The sequence below is a fragment of the Camelus ferus genome, chromosome 11 (assembly GCF_009834535.1).
Source record: "Camelus ferus isolate YT-003-E chromosome 11, BCGSAC_Cfer_1.0, whole genome shotgun sequence".
In the NCBI taxonomy this organism is placed as follows: domain Eukaryota; kingdom Metazoa; phylum Chordata; class Mammalia; order Artiodactyla; family Camelidae; genus Camelus; species Camelus ferus.
The window spans coordinates 60,274,560-60,296,080 of record NC_045706.1 but is presented as its reverse complement, the minus strand read 5'-3'; the positions used below and the strand labels follow the sequence as shown (position 1 = coordinate 60,296,080).

General features: G+C 52.4%; 1 protein-coding gene across 1 annotated transcript; it reads left to right on the top strand.

Moving 5' to 3' along the window:
• Positions 1–2,498: 2,498 nt before the first annotated feature.
• Positions 2,499–15,787, top strand: GDF10 (growth differentiation factor 10). The gene is made up of 3 exons (XM_032491656.1): positions 2,499–3,406; positions 11,946–12,871; positions 14,788–15,787. Exons 1-3 carry the CDS (start codon positions 3,091–3,093, stop codon positions 14,977–14,979), a joined length of 1,434 nt encoding a protein of 477 aa, XP_032347547.1. The 5' UTR covers positions 2,499–3,090; the 3' UTR covers positions 14,980–15,787.
• Positions 15,788–21,521: the final 5,734 nt, after the last annotated feature.

The window sequence follows — 21,521 nt, the reverse complement described above, 5'->3', positions numbered from 1 at the left end:
TCCCTCACTCAGGTGTAGAGTTTCGTAACCACGGAGCTTCTTTATTTCTTCTTCAGGGTTTTCTGAGCCTAGGGAAACCCTGCTATCCTCAGACCATGTGGCAGGTAAGCCGAGAAGACTGAGGACCCCCAAATAACCTCTCAGAGAGAGGTTGAGCACTTTCCATCCCTGACAGCAAGTTCAAAAGCTCAGAGCCCCAGTAAAAGTAGCATAGGACACTCCGGGACTCCGGGATAATTTTAGTGAGAAGCTGTGAGAAATCACAGCTCTCGGGACTGGAATCCACCATGCGACATCTCAACTCCCATTCTGAGCCACAGCTTGGGCTATTAAAAACAAAACATTCTCATTGGCAAGCTCCACAGTTAGCCTCATTTCCACGCTAGGAACTCTGTTCTGCATGAGCTGATGTTGCACAGTGATTGTTTCTTGTCTCAGCGATGCTGTTTGCAGGCCTTGCTGGGAGCCAGCGAGGATGTGACCCGGTGGTAATCTGAATTGCTTCACCAAACACATTTTTATCCCATCATCTCGGCTACATGAAAGGGAGCCATAGCGCTCCAGTGTTCAGGAGTTTACAGTCCCGCTGTTCAGCAATAAAACGAGGCAAGAAATATTAGCCATCCTCGGCTGATGCCTTCATTCTTTCCCAACAATGTCAGAGAATCTGTACCCTACAGGTTTTAGTGCCGGCTAAAGCCTGACCCTCGGGTTGGCTTGAATGGAGCGGGAATGAGTTAAGGAGAGCAAGGAGGCTTTAATGGACACAGATCCCAAATAGCCCAGCTTGGCCTGGCCTCCTGCGGACTCACCCTCCTTTTCACAGGCCTCGATTGTGTATGGCCCCAGCAGAGACAAAACTACCCATGAGCAGAGGTTACCCCCAGCCGGTACAGGTCAGAGGCATTCTGGGGGAGAAGGGGAGAGGGGGGCAGAGGGGAAGTGAGGGGCACACGGAGAAGGAGGGAAGTGGGGGCGGGGGGAGGGAGCAGTAAAAGTTAGTGTGAATCATTTACGAGGAGAGATTCATCAAGTCCAAGACTGTGACTGGTCCTCTCACCTCCAGGCCAACCCTTTTCGAAAACTGCTTCACGGAACAAATGGGAGATGGGCTAATGGAAGGTTGAATGCGATGTGTGCTAATTGTCAAAAGAAGGAAAATGTTTCCCTATCGTCTTCCAACAAAGCTACAGGCCTGAGGTTCCGAAGCTTTCAACAGGATGACCTCTCATTTGACACTGCAAGATTTTGAAAAATTACAAATGGGTGGTTTTACCACCATCTTTTCAGCAGTTTTTCAATTATAGTATTGTAAGCCCTCCAAGCAAAGTCATGATTTGGGCTTGCAGAGCCCAGAGTTACCAACAAAGGGAAGAGCCATGCTTGCAAGTTTGAAGATAATAATGTAGCATAGACAACATCTTGGACTTCGCTGGAAGAATGCAGGTTTGGAGATGTCCTTTCCTTCCCTCAGAGAGGTTCCTAAACCGTTCGTGTGGGCTTTGAACCCCTGACTCAGTCTGAGGAAACCCTAGACCCTTTCTCAAAAGAATATTCTTAATATGCGGGATTATAGAGGAGGCTGATGACATTAAACTAGTTACCAAAATGTTTTTTAAAACAGCTTTGCAACATAGTGATACATGTGCCTTTTAATTAATTCGTTAAATAACTAACAGCAGGCTTAAGTACTTGAATTTCAGAATAGTGATGAGCAAGAATGATATTTTCAAGAAGTCTGAAACATGATAGGGAAGTGTGATATGAAAGTATCTGTGGGTAGTGGCTATCACTGTAGTTTGATTACTTGTGTTTCTAATATTATGGAACGCTAAGTTTCTGGCACAGGTTAGCAAAAATAAAGATGTCATTTTTCCCCATCCAAATTCACAGCCGTCCTGGAATTCTATCCATAGACAAGAAACCTTGCCCCCAGACTAGACTGAGGGGTGGTGAGCCAGGGGTTCATCACACCCTCACTACATTGTGAAACCTTCTTAGGAAAACCAAGCTTTTCCTTCTCCTATCCTGAAGCTTTGGAAATGGTTTTGTAAAACAATTTGAAACCGTGTCCGTTCTTCGCGACAACTCTGCTGGCCACCTGTCCAAAGATAATAAGCACCTTTGATGTGTTTCTTCAATAACTGGAATCATCGTCACCAAATAAAGTGTCTGTTGATCGACTAATTCTGAATTTTAATCGAGATCTTTTTCCTTTAATCAGGATCGCCCTGAGTTGGTTGAGCTTTGGTGTTAGGGTTTTTCTTTTCAGAGGCTGCCCAGGGAGGGTTCGTGTTCCCCTCGCGCTTGCATTTTGCACACACAGTGGCTCAGAGACAACTGGGCGCACACACATCCCCCCATCGGGTCCTCACGGGGGAGCTGTCATCTCACAACCACATAGTCATCACATGCCATTGCAGGGGCAACCCGGCAGGAGGGCCCCCCTCTAAAGGCCGCCCAGCCCCCGCGCTGTCCCGCCAGGCTGAGGCGCCGACACACAGGAGCCGGGCCGGGTCCGGGTCTCCGGCTCTCCGCAGGGGAGCCGGGAGCGCGCTGGCCCACGCCCACGCCCCCCACACCCCCGGGCGCACACTCGGGCGCACACCCCTGCGCGCGCACGCCGCCACACTCGGGCGCACGCACACCGCGGCCCGGCCAGGGACAGCCGTGACGGCGGCGGCCCAGAGTGGTCCGGGGCGCGCAGCCGGGTTCTCCCCGAGGGCGCCGCCGGCCGCCCCGCCCCGCCCCGCCCCTCGAACCCACCGAGCCGGGCGCGCCTGGGGCTGCAAAGTTTCGCTGCGAGTCCGCCGAGGCAGCGCGCTGGCTTGGGCTCAGCGAGGCTCTGCGAGGCTCCGGGCGGCTCCGTGACCGTCGTCCGGGGGCTCGGGCGGCGCAGACAGATCGTGCGCTTGGCTGTGCGCCCCACTCTGCCCCGCGCCCCGCGCGGATCTCCGCACTTCACGCCTCTGGCTTCCCGAGCGGGCCCGCGCGCCCTCCGGCCCCGGGGTCTGTTCTCAGCCTCCTGTGCGCCCTCGCTCTCCCTCCTCCTCCTCCCCGGCTCCGGCCCCTTCGTCGCCGCCACCCATCATGGCCCTTGGCCCGGCTCGGACCAGCCGGGGATCGGGGTCCCGACTGCTGCCGCTGCTGCCGCTGCTTCTGCTGCTGCTCCGGGACGCGGGCGGCAGCCACACGGCCCCCGCCCGGTCCGCCCCGCCAGCGGCCGCCGAAGGTCTGATGGGGGAAAAGGACCCGCAGCGGTCCCCGGGGGACGTGGCCGCCGCTCTGGGCCCCGGCGCCCAGGACATGGTCGCTGTCCACATGCTCCGGCTTTATGAGAAATACAGCCGAAGGGGCGCGCGGCCGGGAGGGGGAAACACGGTCCGCAGCTTCCGGGCCCGGCTGGGTAAGTCGAGGGGTCCCCAGGGCCCCTTCTCTTCATCCTCCCTGGTCCTCACTTGTCTATGCTCCCACCCCTTCACCTCCGTTTTCCTCTTCCTTATAGTCATTGACTGGTTCATTCATTCTTTCATTTAACTGTTCCTCCAGCACTCCATCCCAGGCCCTGAGCCTCTGATGGGGACACCAAAGTGGCACAGAGTGACAGAGTTCCTGTCTCTGGGGTGTTGCCGAGCCTGGGAGGGTGTCACACTTGCTGGACACAGATCACCCCATACACAGGGCTTTAAGCACAGGGTAGAGTAGGGACTGGGCTGGGGAGGTTCATAGCATGGGGGGTATCCATGTCCTAGGGGTAAGCTGTGTTAGCTCTCCACAGAGGAGGTAGGAGAGCCTGTCAGGTGGATATAAGGCAGCCCTGATAGACATACCAGTCACTGGGCCTGGACAGACGGTGTGCCCCTCTAGCTGGGGCCAGTAGGTGGGTGTGGTGGTTGGGGGAGCAGAGTGGACTGAGAAGGGCCCTGGGTCCCCAGCCTTGGGTGCACAGGACTTAGGCCTGCTGGGCACTAGCATTGAAGTGTTGAGACTATGAGGGCTTGAGGAAAGGTCTAGAAGCTTGGGCAGTGGGGGATCCCAGCCCCTCCCCTGCCCTTGCCCGACCTGGGCAGATCCTTTCCCCTCTCCCTACTCCTTGGATGGAGCTGGACAGAGACCACTTGCAGAGCCCTCCCTGCCCTGCCTTTGAGAGCACTTCAGAATCCAGCCTCTGACATCTGCCTGTCCAGCCTGGGCTACCTCTGCCAGCCCTGGGTGAGCAGAGAGGATGTGCATCCTGATGGCAGGGGCGGTGGGAAGACCCTGGTTGTCATGGAGATTACTCATCATCCCAGAATGCCATGGCAGAAAATATGGGGAGGGGTCCCCTGCAGCCCTTGTGAAGGAAGAAGCCATTCATCAGGGGCGAGACCATTGATCTGTAGGGTGGAGGGGAACCAGACCAACGTTGGGGCCAGACAGCCTCGGGTCAGATCTGCCACCTACCTGTTGATCACTGGCTGTGTGACTCAAGGTAACATCAGTGGCCTCAGAGCCAGACATGGGAAGCTTGGTCTCACATAAACATGTCCCGGGGAGCACTAGGATGGCCAGACTCACTAGGTGAGTGTTCCTGGGCTCCAGGCCTACCAAATCTAACTCCGTCCTCCCTGGTACCTCTTATTCACCTCTTGGGGCCCATTTCTGGAACATCAATATTAAGCTACTCAAGAATCATTTAGCATGACCGTGACCTTGGGCAATCACTGAAGTTCTGTGGACTTGAGTGCACTCATCTACAAAATGGGCAGACCATAGCTGTATCTTCCCTGTTGGGTAGATGACATGAGGTGATATGGGCAAGCCCTGCGCCCAGCACTGACAGGGTTAGGTGTTTCCCTGGAATACAAAGCATTTGTGTTCATATAGGTGTAGACTTGACCTGGCATGCATTAACTCGGTCCCCAAAGCTTTGCAGTTGAGGAAAGCAAGGCTGGCAAGGTCACTACTGCAACAAGAGGTGAGCATGCCTGTTGAGCCCACCAGCTGCTTTTGCCCACAGTCTGTTTTTTTATTCTCCCAGGCTAGGGTAGTATAAGGAACAGCGAAGCAACAGTTATCCCTGAAAAGGACCTGGAGATGGTACTTTAAATCCAGCCCTCCCATTTTACAGATAAGGAAACTGAGGCCCGGGGAGGGGGAGCTGTTCACAGTGGCACTTTCCATCTGCCAGGCTCGTGTTCCCCTCACTGTTAGTCCCCTCCACCCACCTTCATCAGAACTGAGCCCAGGATGTAGGAGACAGAGGGTGGAATAGACAATTCTGGAAGGTCAGAATTATTCTGGAGCAGTCTGGGACTGTCTGACAAATCCAGCACTCTTGTTTGGAACCACCTGACAACCATGGGTGCAAGTCCCAGCTCCATCAGCTACTGGCTGAGAGCTGTGGTACACATCATTTTACCTCTCTGAGCATCGATTTCTTGTGCACATAGTGGGATGAGGTGGATTTTGTTCCGGGCAGAGAGTGAGCCCAGCCAGCTGGGTTTCTCATCCCTTCCCTTGCTTCATGCCTAGCTCCTTGCTAGCCCTCAGAGGTTCCCGCTTTGTGACCCAGAGACTCAACGGTAAGGAAGCATGAGCTTGGGCAGAGACCCCCTCATCTTATGGATGAGGCACAGATGTTGGGGGCTTCAGCTCTGGTTCTGAATCGTACCGGTCCCAGCCTGCTCCATGACAGTAGCCTCTGCTGCCTCAGTTGGGTGGTCCTGCAGCTCTCGTTGCAGTGGAACCATGTCCCTTGCCTGCCACCAGGCCAGCATAGCTGAGGCTCTGAGTGCAGGCTGTGAGCTGGACTGGTGAGGTCCCAATCCTGAGTCTGTGATCTGGGCCAGGGACTGAACTTGGCCATGACTTTTTTTTTTTTTTCCAGTTCTAAAATGGGGCTTTTCTTTGTAGCATTTTTTAATTGAACTGAGATAAGTGCGGTGCTTAACACAGTGCCTAGCACATGTAAGTTCAGTAATTTATTAGCTCTACTATTATTACTCCAGCCACCCCACTCCTTCCCTCTCCGAAGGGTGTCTTGTTCCCTATTAAGTACATCACCCCCAGCCCCAAACGATTTGCACTTAAACCTAGGCCTTTCCAACTACCTGTGTGATATAGGGCAAGTTTCTTAACCTCTCTGAGCTTGATTTCTCCATTTCTAAAATAGGAGTAATAATAATGCCCATTTGTCGACATTGCTGAAAGTCACATTCAGTTTCCCGAGTCTTTCCTAAGCACCTCATTCGGTGGCGGGTGCTGTAAGCTCGGAGGACACAAAGAAACCTGGCCTACTGACCCTGCCCAGAAAAACTCACTAGCTGGTGGAGAAGGGAGAAGTAAACAGGAGAATGTGAGCAGTACAGCAGGTGGTACAAGGGAGAGAGAAAGGCCTGGGGGTGGGCACTGATCCAGCAGGGGAAGGGCTGGTGGGGAGGGGCCCGTGAAGCCTTCACAGAGCAGGCGGAGCCCAGAGAGATTTAGAAGGGCAAATGGTGTTAGCCAGAACTGAAACAGAGCCCTGTGTGCCAGGAACTGTGCAGAGGTGGCTTCAGTGAGGAAGTAACAGGAGGAGAGAGGTGGGAAATGGAAGCAGATCAGTGGGCCGCCAAGGCCACCAAGAGCCTCGAATGTTATGAGTTTGCCTGTAGGCAGTGAGGCTGTATAAAGTGTGTATCCAGTGAGACAGGGAAAGAGGGAGCGAGAGGGAGGGAGAGGGAGGAAGGAAAGAGAAAAAAGGAAGAGGAGAGGGGAGGAGAGGAGAGAGATTATAAAAGAAATGCATACTTATCCAGAAATAATAGAAAATCAGAGTAAAGAAAAGAAATCAAACTCAATTGCAACCCAGGTATAACCAGAGTTAATATTTTGGTGAAACATACATATATATATATATATATATATATATATATAGGTTTTTTCACCCTAATGGGGTCATATTTTCAACATGCAGGTAAAACTTGTTATAACCTCATTCTCATTTGAAGTTTCTGTTTTTGTTTTTGTTTTTCATTACTAGTCATCTTGAATTGGTTTTTCATGCCTTTTGGCCATTTGCAGTTTTTCCTGTGGAAATCACTTCATCTAATTGAGGTTCTGGTCTTTTTCTTACTGATGGGTAGAGGTTTTGAAGGATATGAACTCTTCATCTGTAACAGATGATTTCCTTGTGAAGCATGAGTGTGACGTGAGAGTGGCAGTGTCCTGGGGTCCCATGGCGGTTGAGGTCAGGCTGTGGACGAAGACAGTCGTGGAAAGATGGGGAGTTCCAGATGGTAGTGGAGAAACAGGATGCGGCGCCAGCAGGAACTAGGGATTGGTTGGATGCAGGAGGGGGTCATGGCCATGACAATTCTCAGGCTCCTGCTGGAGAGGGTGGATGCGTGGCAGTGCCTCCGATCGGGCATGAGGACAGGGAACAGAGGTGAGGTGCCCTGAGCATAGCAGTAGCTTGTGACATCACATGACCAGTATGTTCTGAGCACGTGCAGGGTACCATGCACCTTGCTGAGAGCTCTGCGGAGAGGATCTTCCAACTTCAGGAGGCTCATATACAGATTCTGCCTGGTTTACAGATGAGGAAACTGAAGCACAGAGAGGTTTTGTGATTTGCCTTAGGTCCCACCGCTAGTAAGTGGTGAAGCAGGTTTTAAACCCTGACTCTGGAGCTTACCTAAAAATAGACCCTCTTCCTTTCTCTGCTGCACCACTGGCCGGCGCACTGCTTTCTTCCTTCATCCCACTTCCTTCTGGTGTTCTCACTCCAGTCACCCTGATGGCTGTTTCAGAGGCAGTGGGTGAAGGGACAGATCTCCAGGTGGCTTGGATTCTGCTTGGAACAGTCTTGAGGGTTCTCAAGGGTTGGCCAGCAGGGAGCCTGGGAGGACCCGCAGGCTAGGGCCCCTTCCCTACCTCTTTCCTCTCCAGCCCCATCCCTGACGAGTTGTGAAGGAGGTTGAGTCCCCAGTAGAGTGGAAATGACTAGGGCTCTAAGATTTCCAAAGATCCATAGAGAGATCAGCTTGTCTAAATAAGGTCGATCCTTTCTTTCTTGAAGAGTCAGAACTCAAAATCATCCAAATAATGACTTGTGTTTTTAAACTATTTTAGAGCTCACAGCACCTGATCTTTGTTACATTAGCTGTTAGGCAGATCCAGAGCACGTGGTATGGGAGGGTGGGGAAGGGCCTGGGCTTGGGGTCACGCAGGCCTGGGTGCACATCCCGGCTCTGCCCCTAACTGGCTGGGGGACTCCAGGCAATTGATGTAGTTCCGTCTCCTCTCTGAAGCGCCATCTTTTTGTCCACTCGCCATCTCTGCTCCCCTCATTGTGAAAGTGAAGAATCAAGTGTGCCTATATGCTTTGAGCTTCATAATTAGTAAACCATATTATTCCTATTTTAAAGATGAGAAAACTAAGGCTCAAGGGGGAAGCAACTGGACAAAGATTCCACTGCCCAGTGCCTCCAGTTGGATTTGCATAATCGCCTGTGTCTTTCCAAAGAAGGAGGCTTTCTAGACCTCTTTCAGGATGTTCGCTGAGCCCCAGGGCAGCAAGCCAGGAAGCCCCTTTGTTAAGTGAAGCGGACAGATCTAGCAGACTCCACCCTCCCCTGCCATTCAGCATGTATTTCTGAGCACTGACATCACAAAGTGCCAGGATGTAGGGATGCAGCAGTGCGCACAGCTGGCGAAGCCCCACTCTCATGGAGTTCGCATTCTAAGAGGAAAGAGAAACAATAGCAACAAAATATATATCAGGGTGTCCAAAGGTGAGGTGAAGACAAGTGAAGCAGGGGACAGACAGAGCGAAGGGGCTGCTCCTCCAGCCAAGGGAGCCAATGCGACCCTTTGTTGAGGATGCTTCTCAAGCAAAGATCTGAAGGAGAGGGGAGTGATTCCTGGAGGAGGAGGGGTGATGGCAGAAGAAACAGCTGGGACAAAGCCCTGAGACGGTAGCTTCGTGTTGGAAGGACAGGAAGGCCAGGGTGACGGAGTAGAGATCAGGGTGCTGGGAGCAGATGGAGTTGGGGAGGTCGGCAGGCCAAACCAAATAGTGCCTTGGTAAGGTTTTGAGTTTTATTTGGGGGGCAATGGAGGGCTCTGAGTGGATGGTGACCTGAGGTTGAAGGCACCTGCCGGGGCCTCACCTGGACTGTGTTCTTGAAGCTGTGACAGGTGCTGTAGATGGACATCCCCACAGTTACCACTGTCTCATCCCTGGACTGAGCTCCTCTGAGTACCTCTGACCACCTTTGCCAGGAGCACATTCAGTTGGGAACTTTGATGTACTTTAAAGGAACTACGATAGATCAAGGAAGGAATCAGCCCAGCACTCGGCCCAAGTAGGGGTTTCCCAAGCCTTGATCAGGCTGCCTGACCCATAAGGCTGCCAGACCTCCCGGTATGAGTTCTTGAGCATGCTCTCCTCGGTTTTCCATCCCGAGGGAGGGGCAGCATTGGCCGTCCCCTTCCTCCACCTCAGGCAGAAATGACCTCCAGAAAAGGCCCCCGCCCCGTCCTCCTCAGCACCCAAGGAGGTGGTCTTCCCAGCGTCTTCCTTGGGCCACACCCACCTCAAGCCGAGGTTGCTGTGCCCATCCTGGTGGTCACGGTTGTCCTTCTTTGTACCCTCTCTCATCCTTCACCTCATCACTGGAAGGGGTGGGGGAGCCAGGTGCTTTCCTCTCTGGGCAGCCCCATCTCTGTTCCCCCAAGTCTGCCATTTTTCGTTCTCACCAGCAGCCGTAGGTTCAGGCCAGCGTCCTGCTATGAAAGGCCAGCTTTTTGGAAGGAGTCAGAAATGTCTCTCCTAGAACCTCTTAAGTGTTCTCCAGCAAAGAACCTGTTAGCAGAACAATGGAGTTAAGACTTGAGTTGGATAAAAGAAAAACACTTTTTTCCGCTATGCTAGCTGGGCCATTGTGTGACAGGGACCTAAACGGGTATAGGAGGAATTTGCTCTGGCAGCCTTGGTCCTTTAGATGAAAGTGACAGGGAACCACATTTGGGGAGTCTTCCTTTGGGCCTGGCACATCACATGTTATTTATTTAATCCTCCAAGCATTCACGTGAGACAGAGATTCTGTTGTCCGTCTGAGGCAGATGAGCAAATCGCGGTCCCATCGGGGCCTGGGAGCACGGTTCCTAGGGTCTTTCCTAGCTTGGAGGGTGGAGGTTGCCTCATTGGTGATCTTGCATCCCCACCCACCACCTGCCAACCCCAGATGCTGTGGATACACAGCCATTGCCCACCATTGCTTCTTAAACTTCCCTGATGTTTAGAATCCCTAAGATGCTCATTAAAATATGAATATCTGGGCCCTACTGTCCCAGACCCTCTGAATCAGTATCTCCAGGGGAGGGAGACAGTGATCAGGGAGGTTTGGGAAATGCAGAACCGGAGACCATGACACTCAGGGCCGCAGGGTTTGGGGAAGCCAACTTTAAATGTGCGTCAAGACCATGAACTACTTCTTACTTGTGGACATGTTGAGGGGCCGCTGCGCCTCTCTGCGGGTTTGTTCTGAGAATTCAGTAAGGTAGGATCTTTGAGTGTCACCCAAGTCTTGACTGGAATTTATCAGACCCTCCGATTTTTCTTTCCTTCCTCTCTTGTAGAGCCTTAAAAATACGTGGATGTTCCCAATTGAATTATGCCTTCTTCTCAATAGAAACAAATAACCTTAAATTAAAGATTTTGGTTTAAAAAAAAATACCAGCTGATCCTGTGGGTGCAGGTGTCAGAGAAGCTGTGGCCTTCACACATGCCCTTTGGAGAGCCCATTGTCCGCACACACATGCATGCATACACGCACACACACCCATGCATACACGCACACACACCCCTACTCTTGGGAGCCCTGTACCTCTCCTGGCCTCACCCAGCAGACAGACACCTGGCAGCAGGAAATAGAGCAGCGGGAGGGAGGCAGCTGACATAGCAGCTCTGGTCTCCTGTTCATCTGCAGCATCACGGGGCGACCCCGGGAATGATGCTTCCATCCATCCAAACCTTAGAGAGGGCTTGCTATTTACAGAACTCATGCTGCCAGGGCTTGGGGCCTCTTCTTGAGGCTGCAGACAAGGGTGTTCTGCCCTGGGGCTCTGCGGTACACCTGGTGGACCCGAGAGACAAGGGCGGGCTGGTTGACAGCCCCAGGGATGCGGGGACGGAAGGGTTCTTGAGCTGCAGGTATGATGTTTGCGGGCTCCCGGTCCTTTTCATGGTTTGGGCCTCTGGAGAGCAACCTGGATGTTGGCGATTTTGCTGAGTGACCTGGGGCAATCCTGATATTACTCTTTCTTTGTAAAAGAAGTGTAAAAGGCCTTGGGCAGAATAAATAGTAGGCGCCCCAGTGGCTGTGCTCTTAAGCCCAGTTTCCCTCAGGAGACACTCAAAATGCAGGAAAAGTATGGGGCACTCTACTTATTTTAACTCATTTGGGAAAAGGGTTGCATTTAAAGTCTATAAAATAGAGGGCTATGCAAATACAGGGTGGGAGGGCTGCAGTCAGCAGGGCCTGGACCCATCCCAGACCATCCTGAACACCTGATTCCACCTTATCTCATGAATGAAGGTGTAGGGGATCATTTGTTTATTTGCTCACTGAGAAGTGTTGGAGCGCAGAGGTGGGAACAGGAACTGCAGGGTCCAGCAGGCCTGAACACCTACCCTGCTTGCTACCTTTTTTTCTTCCTTTTTTTGCAATGGGATATTGACAGTCCCCAATCTTCTGACCTCCATCCCTCATCTCCATCCTTTCACTGAAAATAGCAAAGGGTGCCCTCATCAGTTTACTGTGAGAATTACATGAGATGAGGAAAGCCTGGCTAGGCTGGCAGCGCTCCCTGGATTAGCGAGTTCCTCCTCCACCCTGGCCCTGGGCCGGAGACCCTAAGAGCACGGGGCCTGTCCAAGGAGACAACCTAACGGGCTGTGGTCTGTCCTCCCCTCGCAGAAGTGGTCAACCAGAAAGCCGTGTATTTCTTCAACCTGACTTCGATGCAGGACTCGGAAATGATCCTCACAGCCACATTCCACTTCTACTCAGAGCCGCGCTGGCCCCGGGCGCGTGAGGCACCATGTAAACAGCGGGCCAAGAACGCATCCTGCCGCCTGCTGCCCCCGGGCCCCCCGGCACGCCAGCACCTGCTCTTCCGCAGCCTCTCACAGAACACCGCCACGCAGGGGCTGCTCCGCGGGGCCATGGCCCTGCCATCCCCGCCACGGGGCCTGTGGCAGGCCAAGGACATCTCCCCCATCGTCAAGGCAGCCCGCCGTGATGGCGAGCTGCTCCTGTCGGCCCAGCTGGATTCTGGAGAGAAGGCCCCTGGGGCCTCCCGGCCCAGCCCCCACGCACCCTACATCCTCATCTACGCCAACGACCTGGCCATCTCAGAGCCCAACAGCGTGGCAGTGACACTGCAGAGATACGACCCCTTCCAGGCTGGGGACCCAGAGCCTGGCGCAGCCCCCAACAACTCTACAGACCCCCGAGTGCGCCGGGCCACGCAGCCCACTGGGCCCCTCCAGGACAATGAGCTGCCGGGGCTGGACGAGCGGCCGGCACACGCGCCCCACGCCCAGCACCACCACAAGCACCAGCTGTGGCCCAGCCCCTTCCGGGCGCTGAAGCCGCGGCCCGGGCGCAAGGACCGCCGGAGGAAGGGCCAGGATGTGCTCATGGCCTCCTCGCAGGTGCTGGACTTCGACGAGAAGACGATGCAGAAAGCCCGGAGGAAGCAGTGGGACGAGCCGCGGGTCTGCTCCCGGAGGTATCTGAAGGTGGACTTCGCGGACATCGGGTGGAACGAATGGATCATCTCGCCCAAGTCCTTCGACGCCTACTACTGCTCGGGGACCTGCGAGTTCCCCATGCCCAAGGTAGGGTGTAGGTGTATTCTACCCCTTGGCTAATTGTGACTCTCAGCTCTGCCCCGCCTGGCGAGCCCCTCTGCCTTATGACTGTTTTCTGCCTCTAAATAGGGATAATAACACCTCCCATCTATTCAAGGCAGGGAATAGTACATAGAGGTGCCAGCGCAGCAGCCGGCGGGGTGGATACAGCCCACAGATGGATGCAGCCTGGCTGTGCTTTTGCAAGTGTTGCCTTCTTGGAATTTGAATTTTAAATCAGAACAGTTCTCCTTTTGCAAAGCAGGAGAATCCATCTCCTTAGGGATGTGTTCCTACATAGCAAAATCTACACAGGTGGAGTAGACACTGCCCCGCTGCACGCAGGTCAGACCTCTGAAGCCCCCTCCTTGCAAGGGCTCTCGTTTCTGTTCCTGGGCTAGACCTCGGGGCGTTGGTGTCTGTGACCAGTACAGAGCTGGCCTCAATGGCTTCCCAGGCTGACTCCCCCACCCTCTCCCTTCCACTCAGGCCGGGGATTCACGGGGCAACTAGCTCCCATTGTGACCGCATGGGGCTGTTTTATCCATTGCACTGGCCTCATTTTTCAGATGCTCACCTTCTCTCCAGGCTGGGCTATGGCTCTGTCCATCCATCACCCCACCGCCTGAACACCGGTGGGCCGGCGGCCAGCTGATGTCGACCTCCACAGGGAACACACACTTTCCTCCTACTTAGCTCCTCCGCTGAGTCCCAGGTCGTGCCTTTCCCTCCAAGAAAGGAAGTCAGTGCATAAATCCAGCGCGAACCATGAATGAATCAGCCATCTGGGAAATCCCAGACCCAGACATGGGGCCGCATTAACCTGGTGGGGGAATTAAGAGGCTTCTTCTCCAAGCCGTGCATGTGTGGGAGAGAGGAAGGGAGGAGCCTGACAGAGACAGGCGTCTGCCGGAAGGGCCCAGCACAGACCTGGGGCAGATGCAGGGTGAGTACTGGCTGGCTGACCCTGCACTTACCTTATCAGTCTGCCTTGCTGTCTTCCCGCCTTCCCTGACACTAGCCTGATCTCCCCAAACGCCGGTGTCCCTCTCCTCCCCTCCTGCCCACCGGCCGCCTCCCTCATCGATGCACTATATATATAAGACTGTCTTTGGCCGACTACGAGCTGAAGCACCTGTGATGTGGTCCTGGTCATCCTGTGGGAGGTGCTTAAGGAACAGCCTTCTCTGTAATTAGGGCTGGGACCCAGACCCTTCTGGATGTGAGAGGCTGCCAGGGGCGGGAAGTGGGGAGAGTCGGTGTGGGCCCAGTGAGCATGGTTTCCAAGCCAGACTGCTTTCTAACTGAGGGCTCTTGGTCAAGTTAGTCATGTTAAGCCTCAGTTTCCTCACCAGTAAAATTAAGGTCCTACCCACCCTGTAAGACTGATGCGATGACACGGCAGGGTGATGCAGGTGACACCCTGAGGTCAGACCCGCCCAGGAATGAGGAGTTTCCAGCCCTACAAGCCGATGTACATGTGTGCCTGCAGGCCTTCCCCTCCAGTGCTGAGAACATGCTCACGTGGCAAGCGCGTCGGTGTGCCTCAGGCTGACGTCTGGGCAGCTGTGGCCCTGGGTGGAACCAGCTGGGCATCTCCCTCAACCTTCCCTCTGGAGTTCCCATCCAGTTCCAGGTGCTCCTTGGGGATGTGTGACGCACAGGTGCCCCCAGGTGGCCAGTGCCGTGTAGGGGATGTGACTTCCTCGGCTTGAGGGCCAGGAAGGCCTTTTGCAAACGGACTTCACAGGAAATGTGTACCCTGCCCTGGGACCTCACCTTTTCTTCTAGGCTGATGCCTTTCCTGTGACCTCAGTCAAGGACGTGCAGGTGGTACGGTGGGCGGGTGAGGACTGCCAGGTGGGCTGAGCACAGAAGTAACCATGCTCCTTTCCGCCTTGCAGATCGTCCGCCCGTCCAACCACGCCACCATCCAGAGCATCGTCAGGGCCGTGGGCATCGTCCCGGGCATCCCAGAGCCTTGCTGCGTTCCCGACAAGATGAACTCTCTCGGGGTTCTCTTCCTGGATGAGAACCGGAACGTCGTTCTGAAGGTGTACCCCAACATGTCTGTGGAGACCTGTGCTTGCCGGTAAGACCGGCCACTCTGGAGTGGAGGAAACCTGTCCCGCCCCCACGCCCAGCAGGACAGCATTCTCAGAACCTTCTGGAGCGAGCGCTTGACTCAGAATGCAGCCGCAAAGGCAGGGCAGAGCTCCCAGGGAGCCATGCTGGGTCCCAGAAAGATCCGTCCCCTGGGGCATCATTCTGGGGTCTTTCATTGCTAGTGACTCAGCCCCCTAAATGTCGGTCTGAATCCTCCGAAGGGATCTGAATTAGCCCTGGCCTGATGGTCACCCACCGCCTGTCCCCTCTGTCCTCAAGGCCTGAAAACTGGACGTGTCCACAATGTTGGGTTTTGTAACCATCATCTCATAACCTGGACAGAAGGCTTCAAACCTGAGAGCTTCACTCCCTTCACATAGAAAGAAACTCTGTTTAAATAATCAGTTTGAAAACACTTGGGGCCACGTAGTGATGCTGGAAAACAGGGCCTAAATGATGATATCAATGGCCGTTTTCTTTCCAAATCCACTGCAAAAGCTTGTCTACATACCGAATACACATATAACCAATTTCGGTTTCTTTTCCTCGATATATTTTTTATTTTAAAACAGAAAGGATGGAATTGACATCGTTCCCCACAGAGGTGATCATCGCTGGTTAAGTGTGCGTTGTTTAAACATGCTTATGGAAATAACAGCTACAGTGCTATGTTGGAATACTAAAACTTAACCAAGATTTTATATTTTTGTAAATTATACTTTCTCTACCATAGATGGTGTGTGTTACATGTTTTTATGGAAAGCTAATAAATTAAAGGGACAGTGCTATCTTGAAAAACTGACGGTCACCCATTCCAAAATACAGATGGACCCCCATGTGTCAGTATGACACCTGGGTGGCTGCGGGGACACAGCCACTTTAGGAGCCGACATCCTAAGCTCCAGACATCATCTACTCCTCGGCCATCCAGGGTCCGCCCACTCACTGCAACACACGTCCCCACTCTGAGCTCGTCCAGGCAGGACAGTAGCTTTAGCCTCAGAGGACATCCATTGATGAGGGGGTGACTGAGGCATTTAAAGGAACATCTGTGGTAGCCTGGTCAGGGACCTTTTACTCAAGCCACTTCAAGCAGGAGATCCAGTGGAAGTGAGGGATCTCTCCTGAGATTCAGGGGCTTCTGAGGGACTGGAATGTCTGCTTCTCCCTGCTTCTTTGTCAGCATCTCCATCTCAAAACAGCCTCCCCACAATTGTTCCCTACCCCCAAGCTGACATCACCTTACAGCTGTAGCACCCAAAGCTGGTTGACTGGCATTTCTGAAGAAGCTGGGTCCAATTTGGGGCAGGTATGTAACAGTCTTTGGCTGGGAACTCTGAGGATGGCATGGTCCCCAGTCGTACCTGGAGGAGGCTGAAAAGCCAGGAGCAGTTCTCCAAGAGGGGACTTCGAAGGAGGAAAGAAGCCCAGGGCTTCAAGGACTCCTGAGGCCAGGGTTCCCGTGCAAGGGCTGTGGGAGGAAGTGCTCCCAGGAGAAACAGGCAGGGAGTGGGTAGAGCAGGATGAGAGGGCAAGAAGCTCAGCATCCCAGCCTTGCCTGGACCCTGAGGGGAGCTCTGGAGCTTCAGCTGTACCTCCGGGTTAGTCTAGCTTTGAGGTAAGGGAGCTGGATGTTCAGACCCCCTCCTCAGGCTGCCCCTGGTGGAGAGATGGAAACTCGCCAGCTCTCCGGCCCTCTGCACAGGCAGCCACTGTGGTTTAGGAAGCCCAGCAGCGTCTGAAGAAGGCCACAATCACAGCTACTGGAGGTAAGGAGAGCGACACTGACGACAGTACCGAGGACAGGCAGGTGAGGGCTGAGGGTGCCTGGATAGGGGTGCAGGTATTTTCCCCATAGACATCTTCGCTGCAAGAAGTTCCTTCACAGGCATTTTTGCTGCACAACTAATTGACCATGAAGCCATTTTGCCATAAAAGATCAAATAACTGGTTGAAAATTACATCAACTAGAAAGTGATCGCAGGTCAGCTTTTCCAAATTCTTCCATGAGCAGTCATCCCTCCTACCCATCAAATCCAAAAGTTTACCAAGCTATCAAAAATGTAAGAGGCAGCTACTAATTCATGACAGTCTTCAAGAGCATTAATGATGAATGTTTTTAAATTGAAGGATAATTGATTTACAACCTTGTGTCAGTTTATGGTGTACAGCATAGTGATTCAGTTACACATGTGTATATTCCTTTTCATATTCTTTTCCATTATAGGTTATTCCAAGCTATTGAATAGTTTCCTGCGCTATACAGTAGGACCTTGTTTTGTTTTCTATCTATTTTATATACAGTAATTTATATCTGCTAATCCCAAACTCCTAATTTATCTCTCCCTGCCTTTCCCCTTTGGTAATCATAGGTTTGTTTTCTATGTCTGTGAGTCTGCTTCTGTTTTGTAAATAAGTTCCTTAGTCTCATTTTTTTTAGATTCTACATGTAAGTGATAGGATATTTGTCTTTGTCTGGTCTGACTTTCTTCACTTAGTACAATAATCTCTAGGTCCATCCATATTGCTGCAAGTGGCATTATTTCATTCTTTTTTATGGCCGAGTAGTATTCCATTGTATAAATATACCACAAGTTCTTTAACCATTCATCTGTCAATGGACATTCAGGTTGCTTCCACGTCTTGGCTGTTGTAAATAGTGCCGCTATGAACATTGAGGTGTATGTGTCTTTTCGAAACAGAGATCCCTCTGGATATATGCCCAGGAGTGGGATTGCTGGGTCATATGGTAAGTCTATTTCTAGTTTTTTGAGGAATCCCCATACTGCTTTCCATAATGGCCGCACCAAACTACATTCCCACCAGCAGTGTAAGAAGGCTCCCTTTTCTCCACGCCCTCTCAGCATTTAGTGGATTCTTTAGCTCATTTAGATACAATGGCTTGTTCTCTCATGCCATCTTTACCAGATTTATCATGTGGTATCAGAAGTTGGAGGCAAAGAAAGAATAAAGCTCCTCTTATTCCCCCAAAAAGGAGATGGTTATGTGATTCCTGGTTAAGTATACATCCCTTGAAAATGATGAAAATTTTAACAAAATCTGACTTAGATTAGCTCCACCAAGGATTTGCAAAAACTGATGTGTTGCCTTTTCTAGTGTAATATAACTGTCAAGCAGTTATTTTATTTTTTTACTGCAAAACGGACCTTACGGCCAATTAGTCGTGCTGCAAAACCACTTGCGGCAAAGCTGTTTACGGCGAAAACGCTGGACACACCTGGCTGGGGCCCAGCCGCATCTGCTCAGCATCTCCTCTGAGGTGCTGCGAGTGGCCGCGGGGCGTGTGTGTGAACAGCTGCCCTGGGCACATGGCCCTGCCTCTTGGCAGAGATCAGGTGAGGCGATGGGGGTGGTCCTTAAGGCGCACACTGCCGTATTCCTGCAGGACTTGTACTGGGGCTAAATGATTCACTCATTGGATTGCTGCGATGTCTCAAATTGGTCTGCAAATTGGTCATGGCTTGGTTTGCCAGGTCTAATCCTTTTTGAAATATGACAGGATATAAATTACTAGCGAAATAAGTCAAAACATTAGGGCTTGATAAGGTTCCAAATGTCTTGCTTCTCAATATTAGATTCCTCATTTCCCCTTCTCTCCCTCGGTTTTTTTTTTTTTTTTTTTCTCATCTAACTGCTCCCTTTCCATTTCTTGGTAAAGATGGGGTGTCCTATAATAGTTCTATCTTACTGTTCCTGGCAGTTGCAGTTTCTGGGAGATCTTCTGAGTCACCACCGAGGCCTACAACGTCTCTGAGCCTTCATTTCTGGATGAAAGGGATAGAAGGAGCAGGCTGGGGGGATCACCCCTGTGTCCAGCCATGGACAGGGGCTTTGGGCTTGTGCCAGGATAGATGGTACCCAGTGGTGATGACTTTGGGGTGTGGTGGAAGGAACCAGTATCGTCAGTGACCCATCTCCCATGTTTACAGAGCACCCTACAATTTAGACATGGCCTTTCCGTGAGCCTCGGAGCAACGTTGCAACTTACTATCCACTTAGTGCCTCAGAAAAACAGGCTCAGGACATTTAGTAATATGACCACCACCATCTTTCCAAGACCAAAGGTAACGTCAGCTCTGACACCCAAGGCTGCCTAGTTCAAGTCTCAGGTGTCTGGTCCTGCCTCCCAGCTTCCTGACCAGTGACCCCTACTACCAGCCTATTAAGGCTGTCCCAGTGCCACTGAATGGCCTTCCAGTAAAGCAAGATTTTAAAAGAAATGTGGGTATGAAACAACTTTTTTTCCTCTTAAAACCAAAATATCAATGTCAGATTATCACAAGAGCAAGAGATTCCAGCACACAGATATGCATGGGTCCCTGGATCTCTGAAGTCATCAACTGCCTCTGGGTCAGCCTGGAGGGAGCAGGGTGGTGGCCTGCCCCTGAGCCCGTTTCCTGAAGTCACACATCCTCTGATAGGGTAAGGCTTTAGTTCATGTGACAAATATAATAAACAGTACAACTATGAGCTAGAAACGTTAAGGCTGGGAAAAACTTCCAGAAAACTTCTGATGCAACCCTTTAACTCCACAAGTGGGGAAACTTGAGTCTGGATGCCCACCAGGTGTCTTGCCTGAGGCGTCCCAGCAGGTACCTCTTTATGTCTAAGTCACTTGTAAAATATCACAGCGGGAGCCTTTAACTGATGCTCCTGTGACCAGGGTGGACACAGGGCCATGATAGAGGGGCCTCCAGAAATCTGAGGCGGGGATGGGAGAGTTTGCAGAGGAATAGAGACGGCTCCCCCAGGATGCACGAGCTGGACTTAGCTGGCGGCATGAAGCCACTGCAGGCATCAGCTTGTGCAAGATGAGTTTGCTGGCCGCACATGCCAAGGAGGGCTGGAGAGGGTTTTGAGGGGGAAGAACCAGTGAAGCAGCTTGGCAGCACTGGCTCTAAGTTGTGCACCAAAACACTGAAGTTAGATCCGAAGGCTATTTCCTTTTGCCAAAAGCTGGAAACGTAAAATCCTTCACTGATAAACGGATGCTTCTGTGACTTCCATTCACCTCCTCTCTTCTGCTCCCTGAGACGATCATGCTCTTTTAAGCTCTGGTCCACTTTTCCTTCTCACTCACTCTAGAGCCCTCCAATCGCCCCCAGCAGTCCTGGTGGTATGTGTAGAGGGTGGGTGAACAGAGGAATGACCTGTTTATTCATTATTTAGCTTCTCCTGTGTGCCAGATACCGTATCAGGCAGCGTACACATACTTAATCTCTTGGACGGTCTCTCTGAATTTCTTCTTTTATCAAAAGCAACGTGCAGACTTGAATATGCATCGGAATCACCTGGAAGGCTGGGCCAGGTTGCTGGACCCTGACCCTGACCCTGATTCAGGACAAGACTTAGCATTTCTAACTAATTCCCTGGTGCTGCTACTGCCGCGGTCCAGGGACCACACTTTAAGAACCACTGTTCTAATAAATGTGCTGACAGCCTGGGCACAGTGCAGGAACAGGGAGCACACACTGGCTGAGGACTCACATTTGGCTGCATGCCAAACAGAAGTAGGCTCTCAGGAAGGCAAGGCCCAGAAGTGGAAAGGACATACCCCCCTGCTCTGCCTGGCTCGTGCTCGCTCCTCAGGGTGGGTCCAGTCTTTATTCCTCTGAGCAATGTGTGGGTGAGTGCGGCCCCTGAGAGGCTCACAGAAGGACAGATGTCTCATCGTCACGCCTCCTGAGACAGAAGGGGCCCCTGACCCGCTGGAGGCAGCTGTGTCACAGACATTCAGGCAGATCCTGTCCCATCTCCATATGAAAGCTGAGGTCAGTGTCCGCTGGAAGGATGAGCTTCAGTCATCCTTGACATAAATGGGTGAGTCAGCCCTGCCTCTCTTGTTCACTAAATTGTACTTCTCCCGTAGTAATGGCGTGTGATGACTCTATTTCTGTAATTCCAAAGTCCTGGGAGAGATGATGTTACAGAGGCTTCGGTTAGAAGTTGCCACAGCACAGTCATGCCAAACTGACCGGGCATCAATTGTAGACAAGTGCACCAGGCTGAGCTGGCAGCCACAGAGGCAGGGCCAGCCTGGTCCACACACCCGCTGGAGTGCCCTGAGGTGTCCAAGGATGTACGTAGGGATGAACCCAGAGGTCTGCCCGGGAGGGGCTTTAGACCCGCTGTGAACACAGGGCTGGCCTGCTCAGCACATCAAATTGTAGGAAGGATGCCATTTGGCCAACCCAAGGCAACAGCAGCCAGCAGTCCTAGGGCCCTTTGCAGTGGTTGTTAGGCAGATCCAACAGGATGTCATCACTCAGAACACAGAGGCTGCGAGGAGGAGGGGATCTGAGCAGGCACTGAAAGGCAGGACAGGGTGGCCCCAGGTGGAGGACAGTGGGGAAGAGCATGAGGCATCCCTAACGGAGAACACAGCCAAAGCAGGGGCTCTGAAGAAATGAAGGGCAGGTTCCCCACAGGAGTAATAGAAACAGTGATAGAAAAATCAGCATTCATATTGACAAGAATGCTGTTGAATGTTTACCACGTGCCAGGCTCTGGG

Excerpts from the sequence above, each read along its gene's own strand:
- GDF10 (XM_032491656.1), top strand. The coding sequence starts at position 3,091 with ATGGCCCTTGGCCCGGCTCGGACCAGCCGGGGATCGGGGTCCCGACTG. Across the intron at positions 3,407-11,945 it reads CAGCTTCCGGGCCCGGCTGG|AAGTGGTCAACCAGAAAGCC; the intron begins GTAAGTCGAGGG and ends CTCCCCTCGCAG. Across the intron at positions 12,872-14,787 it reads GCGAGTTCCCCATGCCCAAG|ATCGTCCGCCCGTCCAACCA; the intron begins GTAGGGTGTAGG and ends TCCGCCTTGCAG.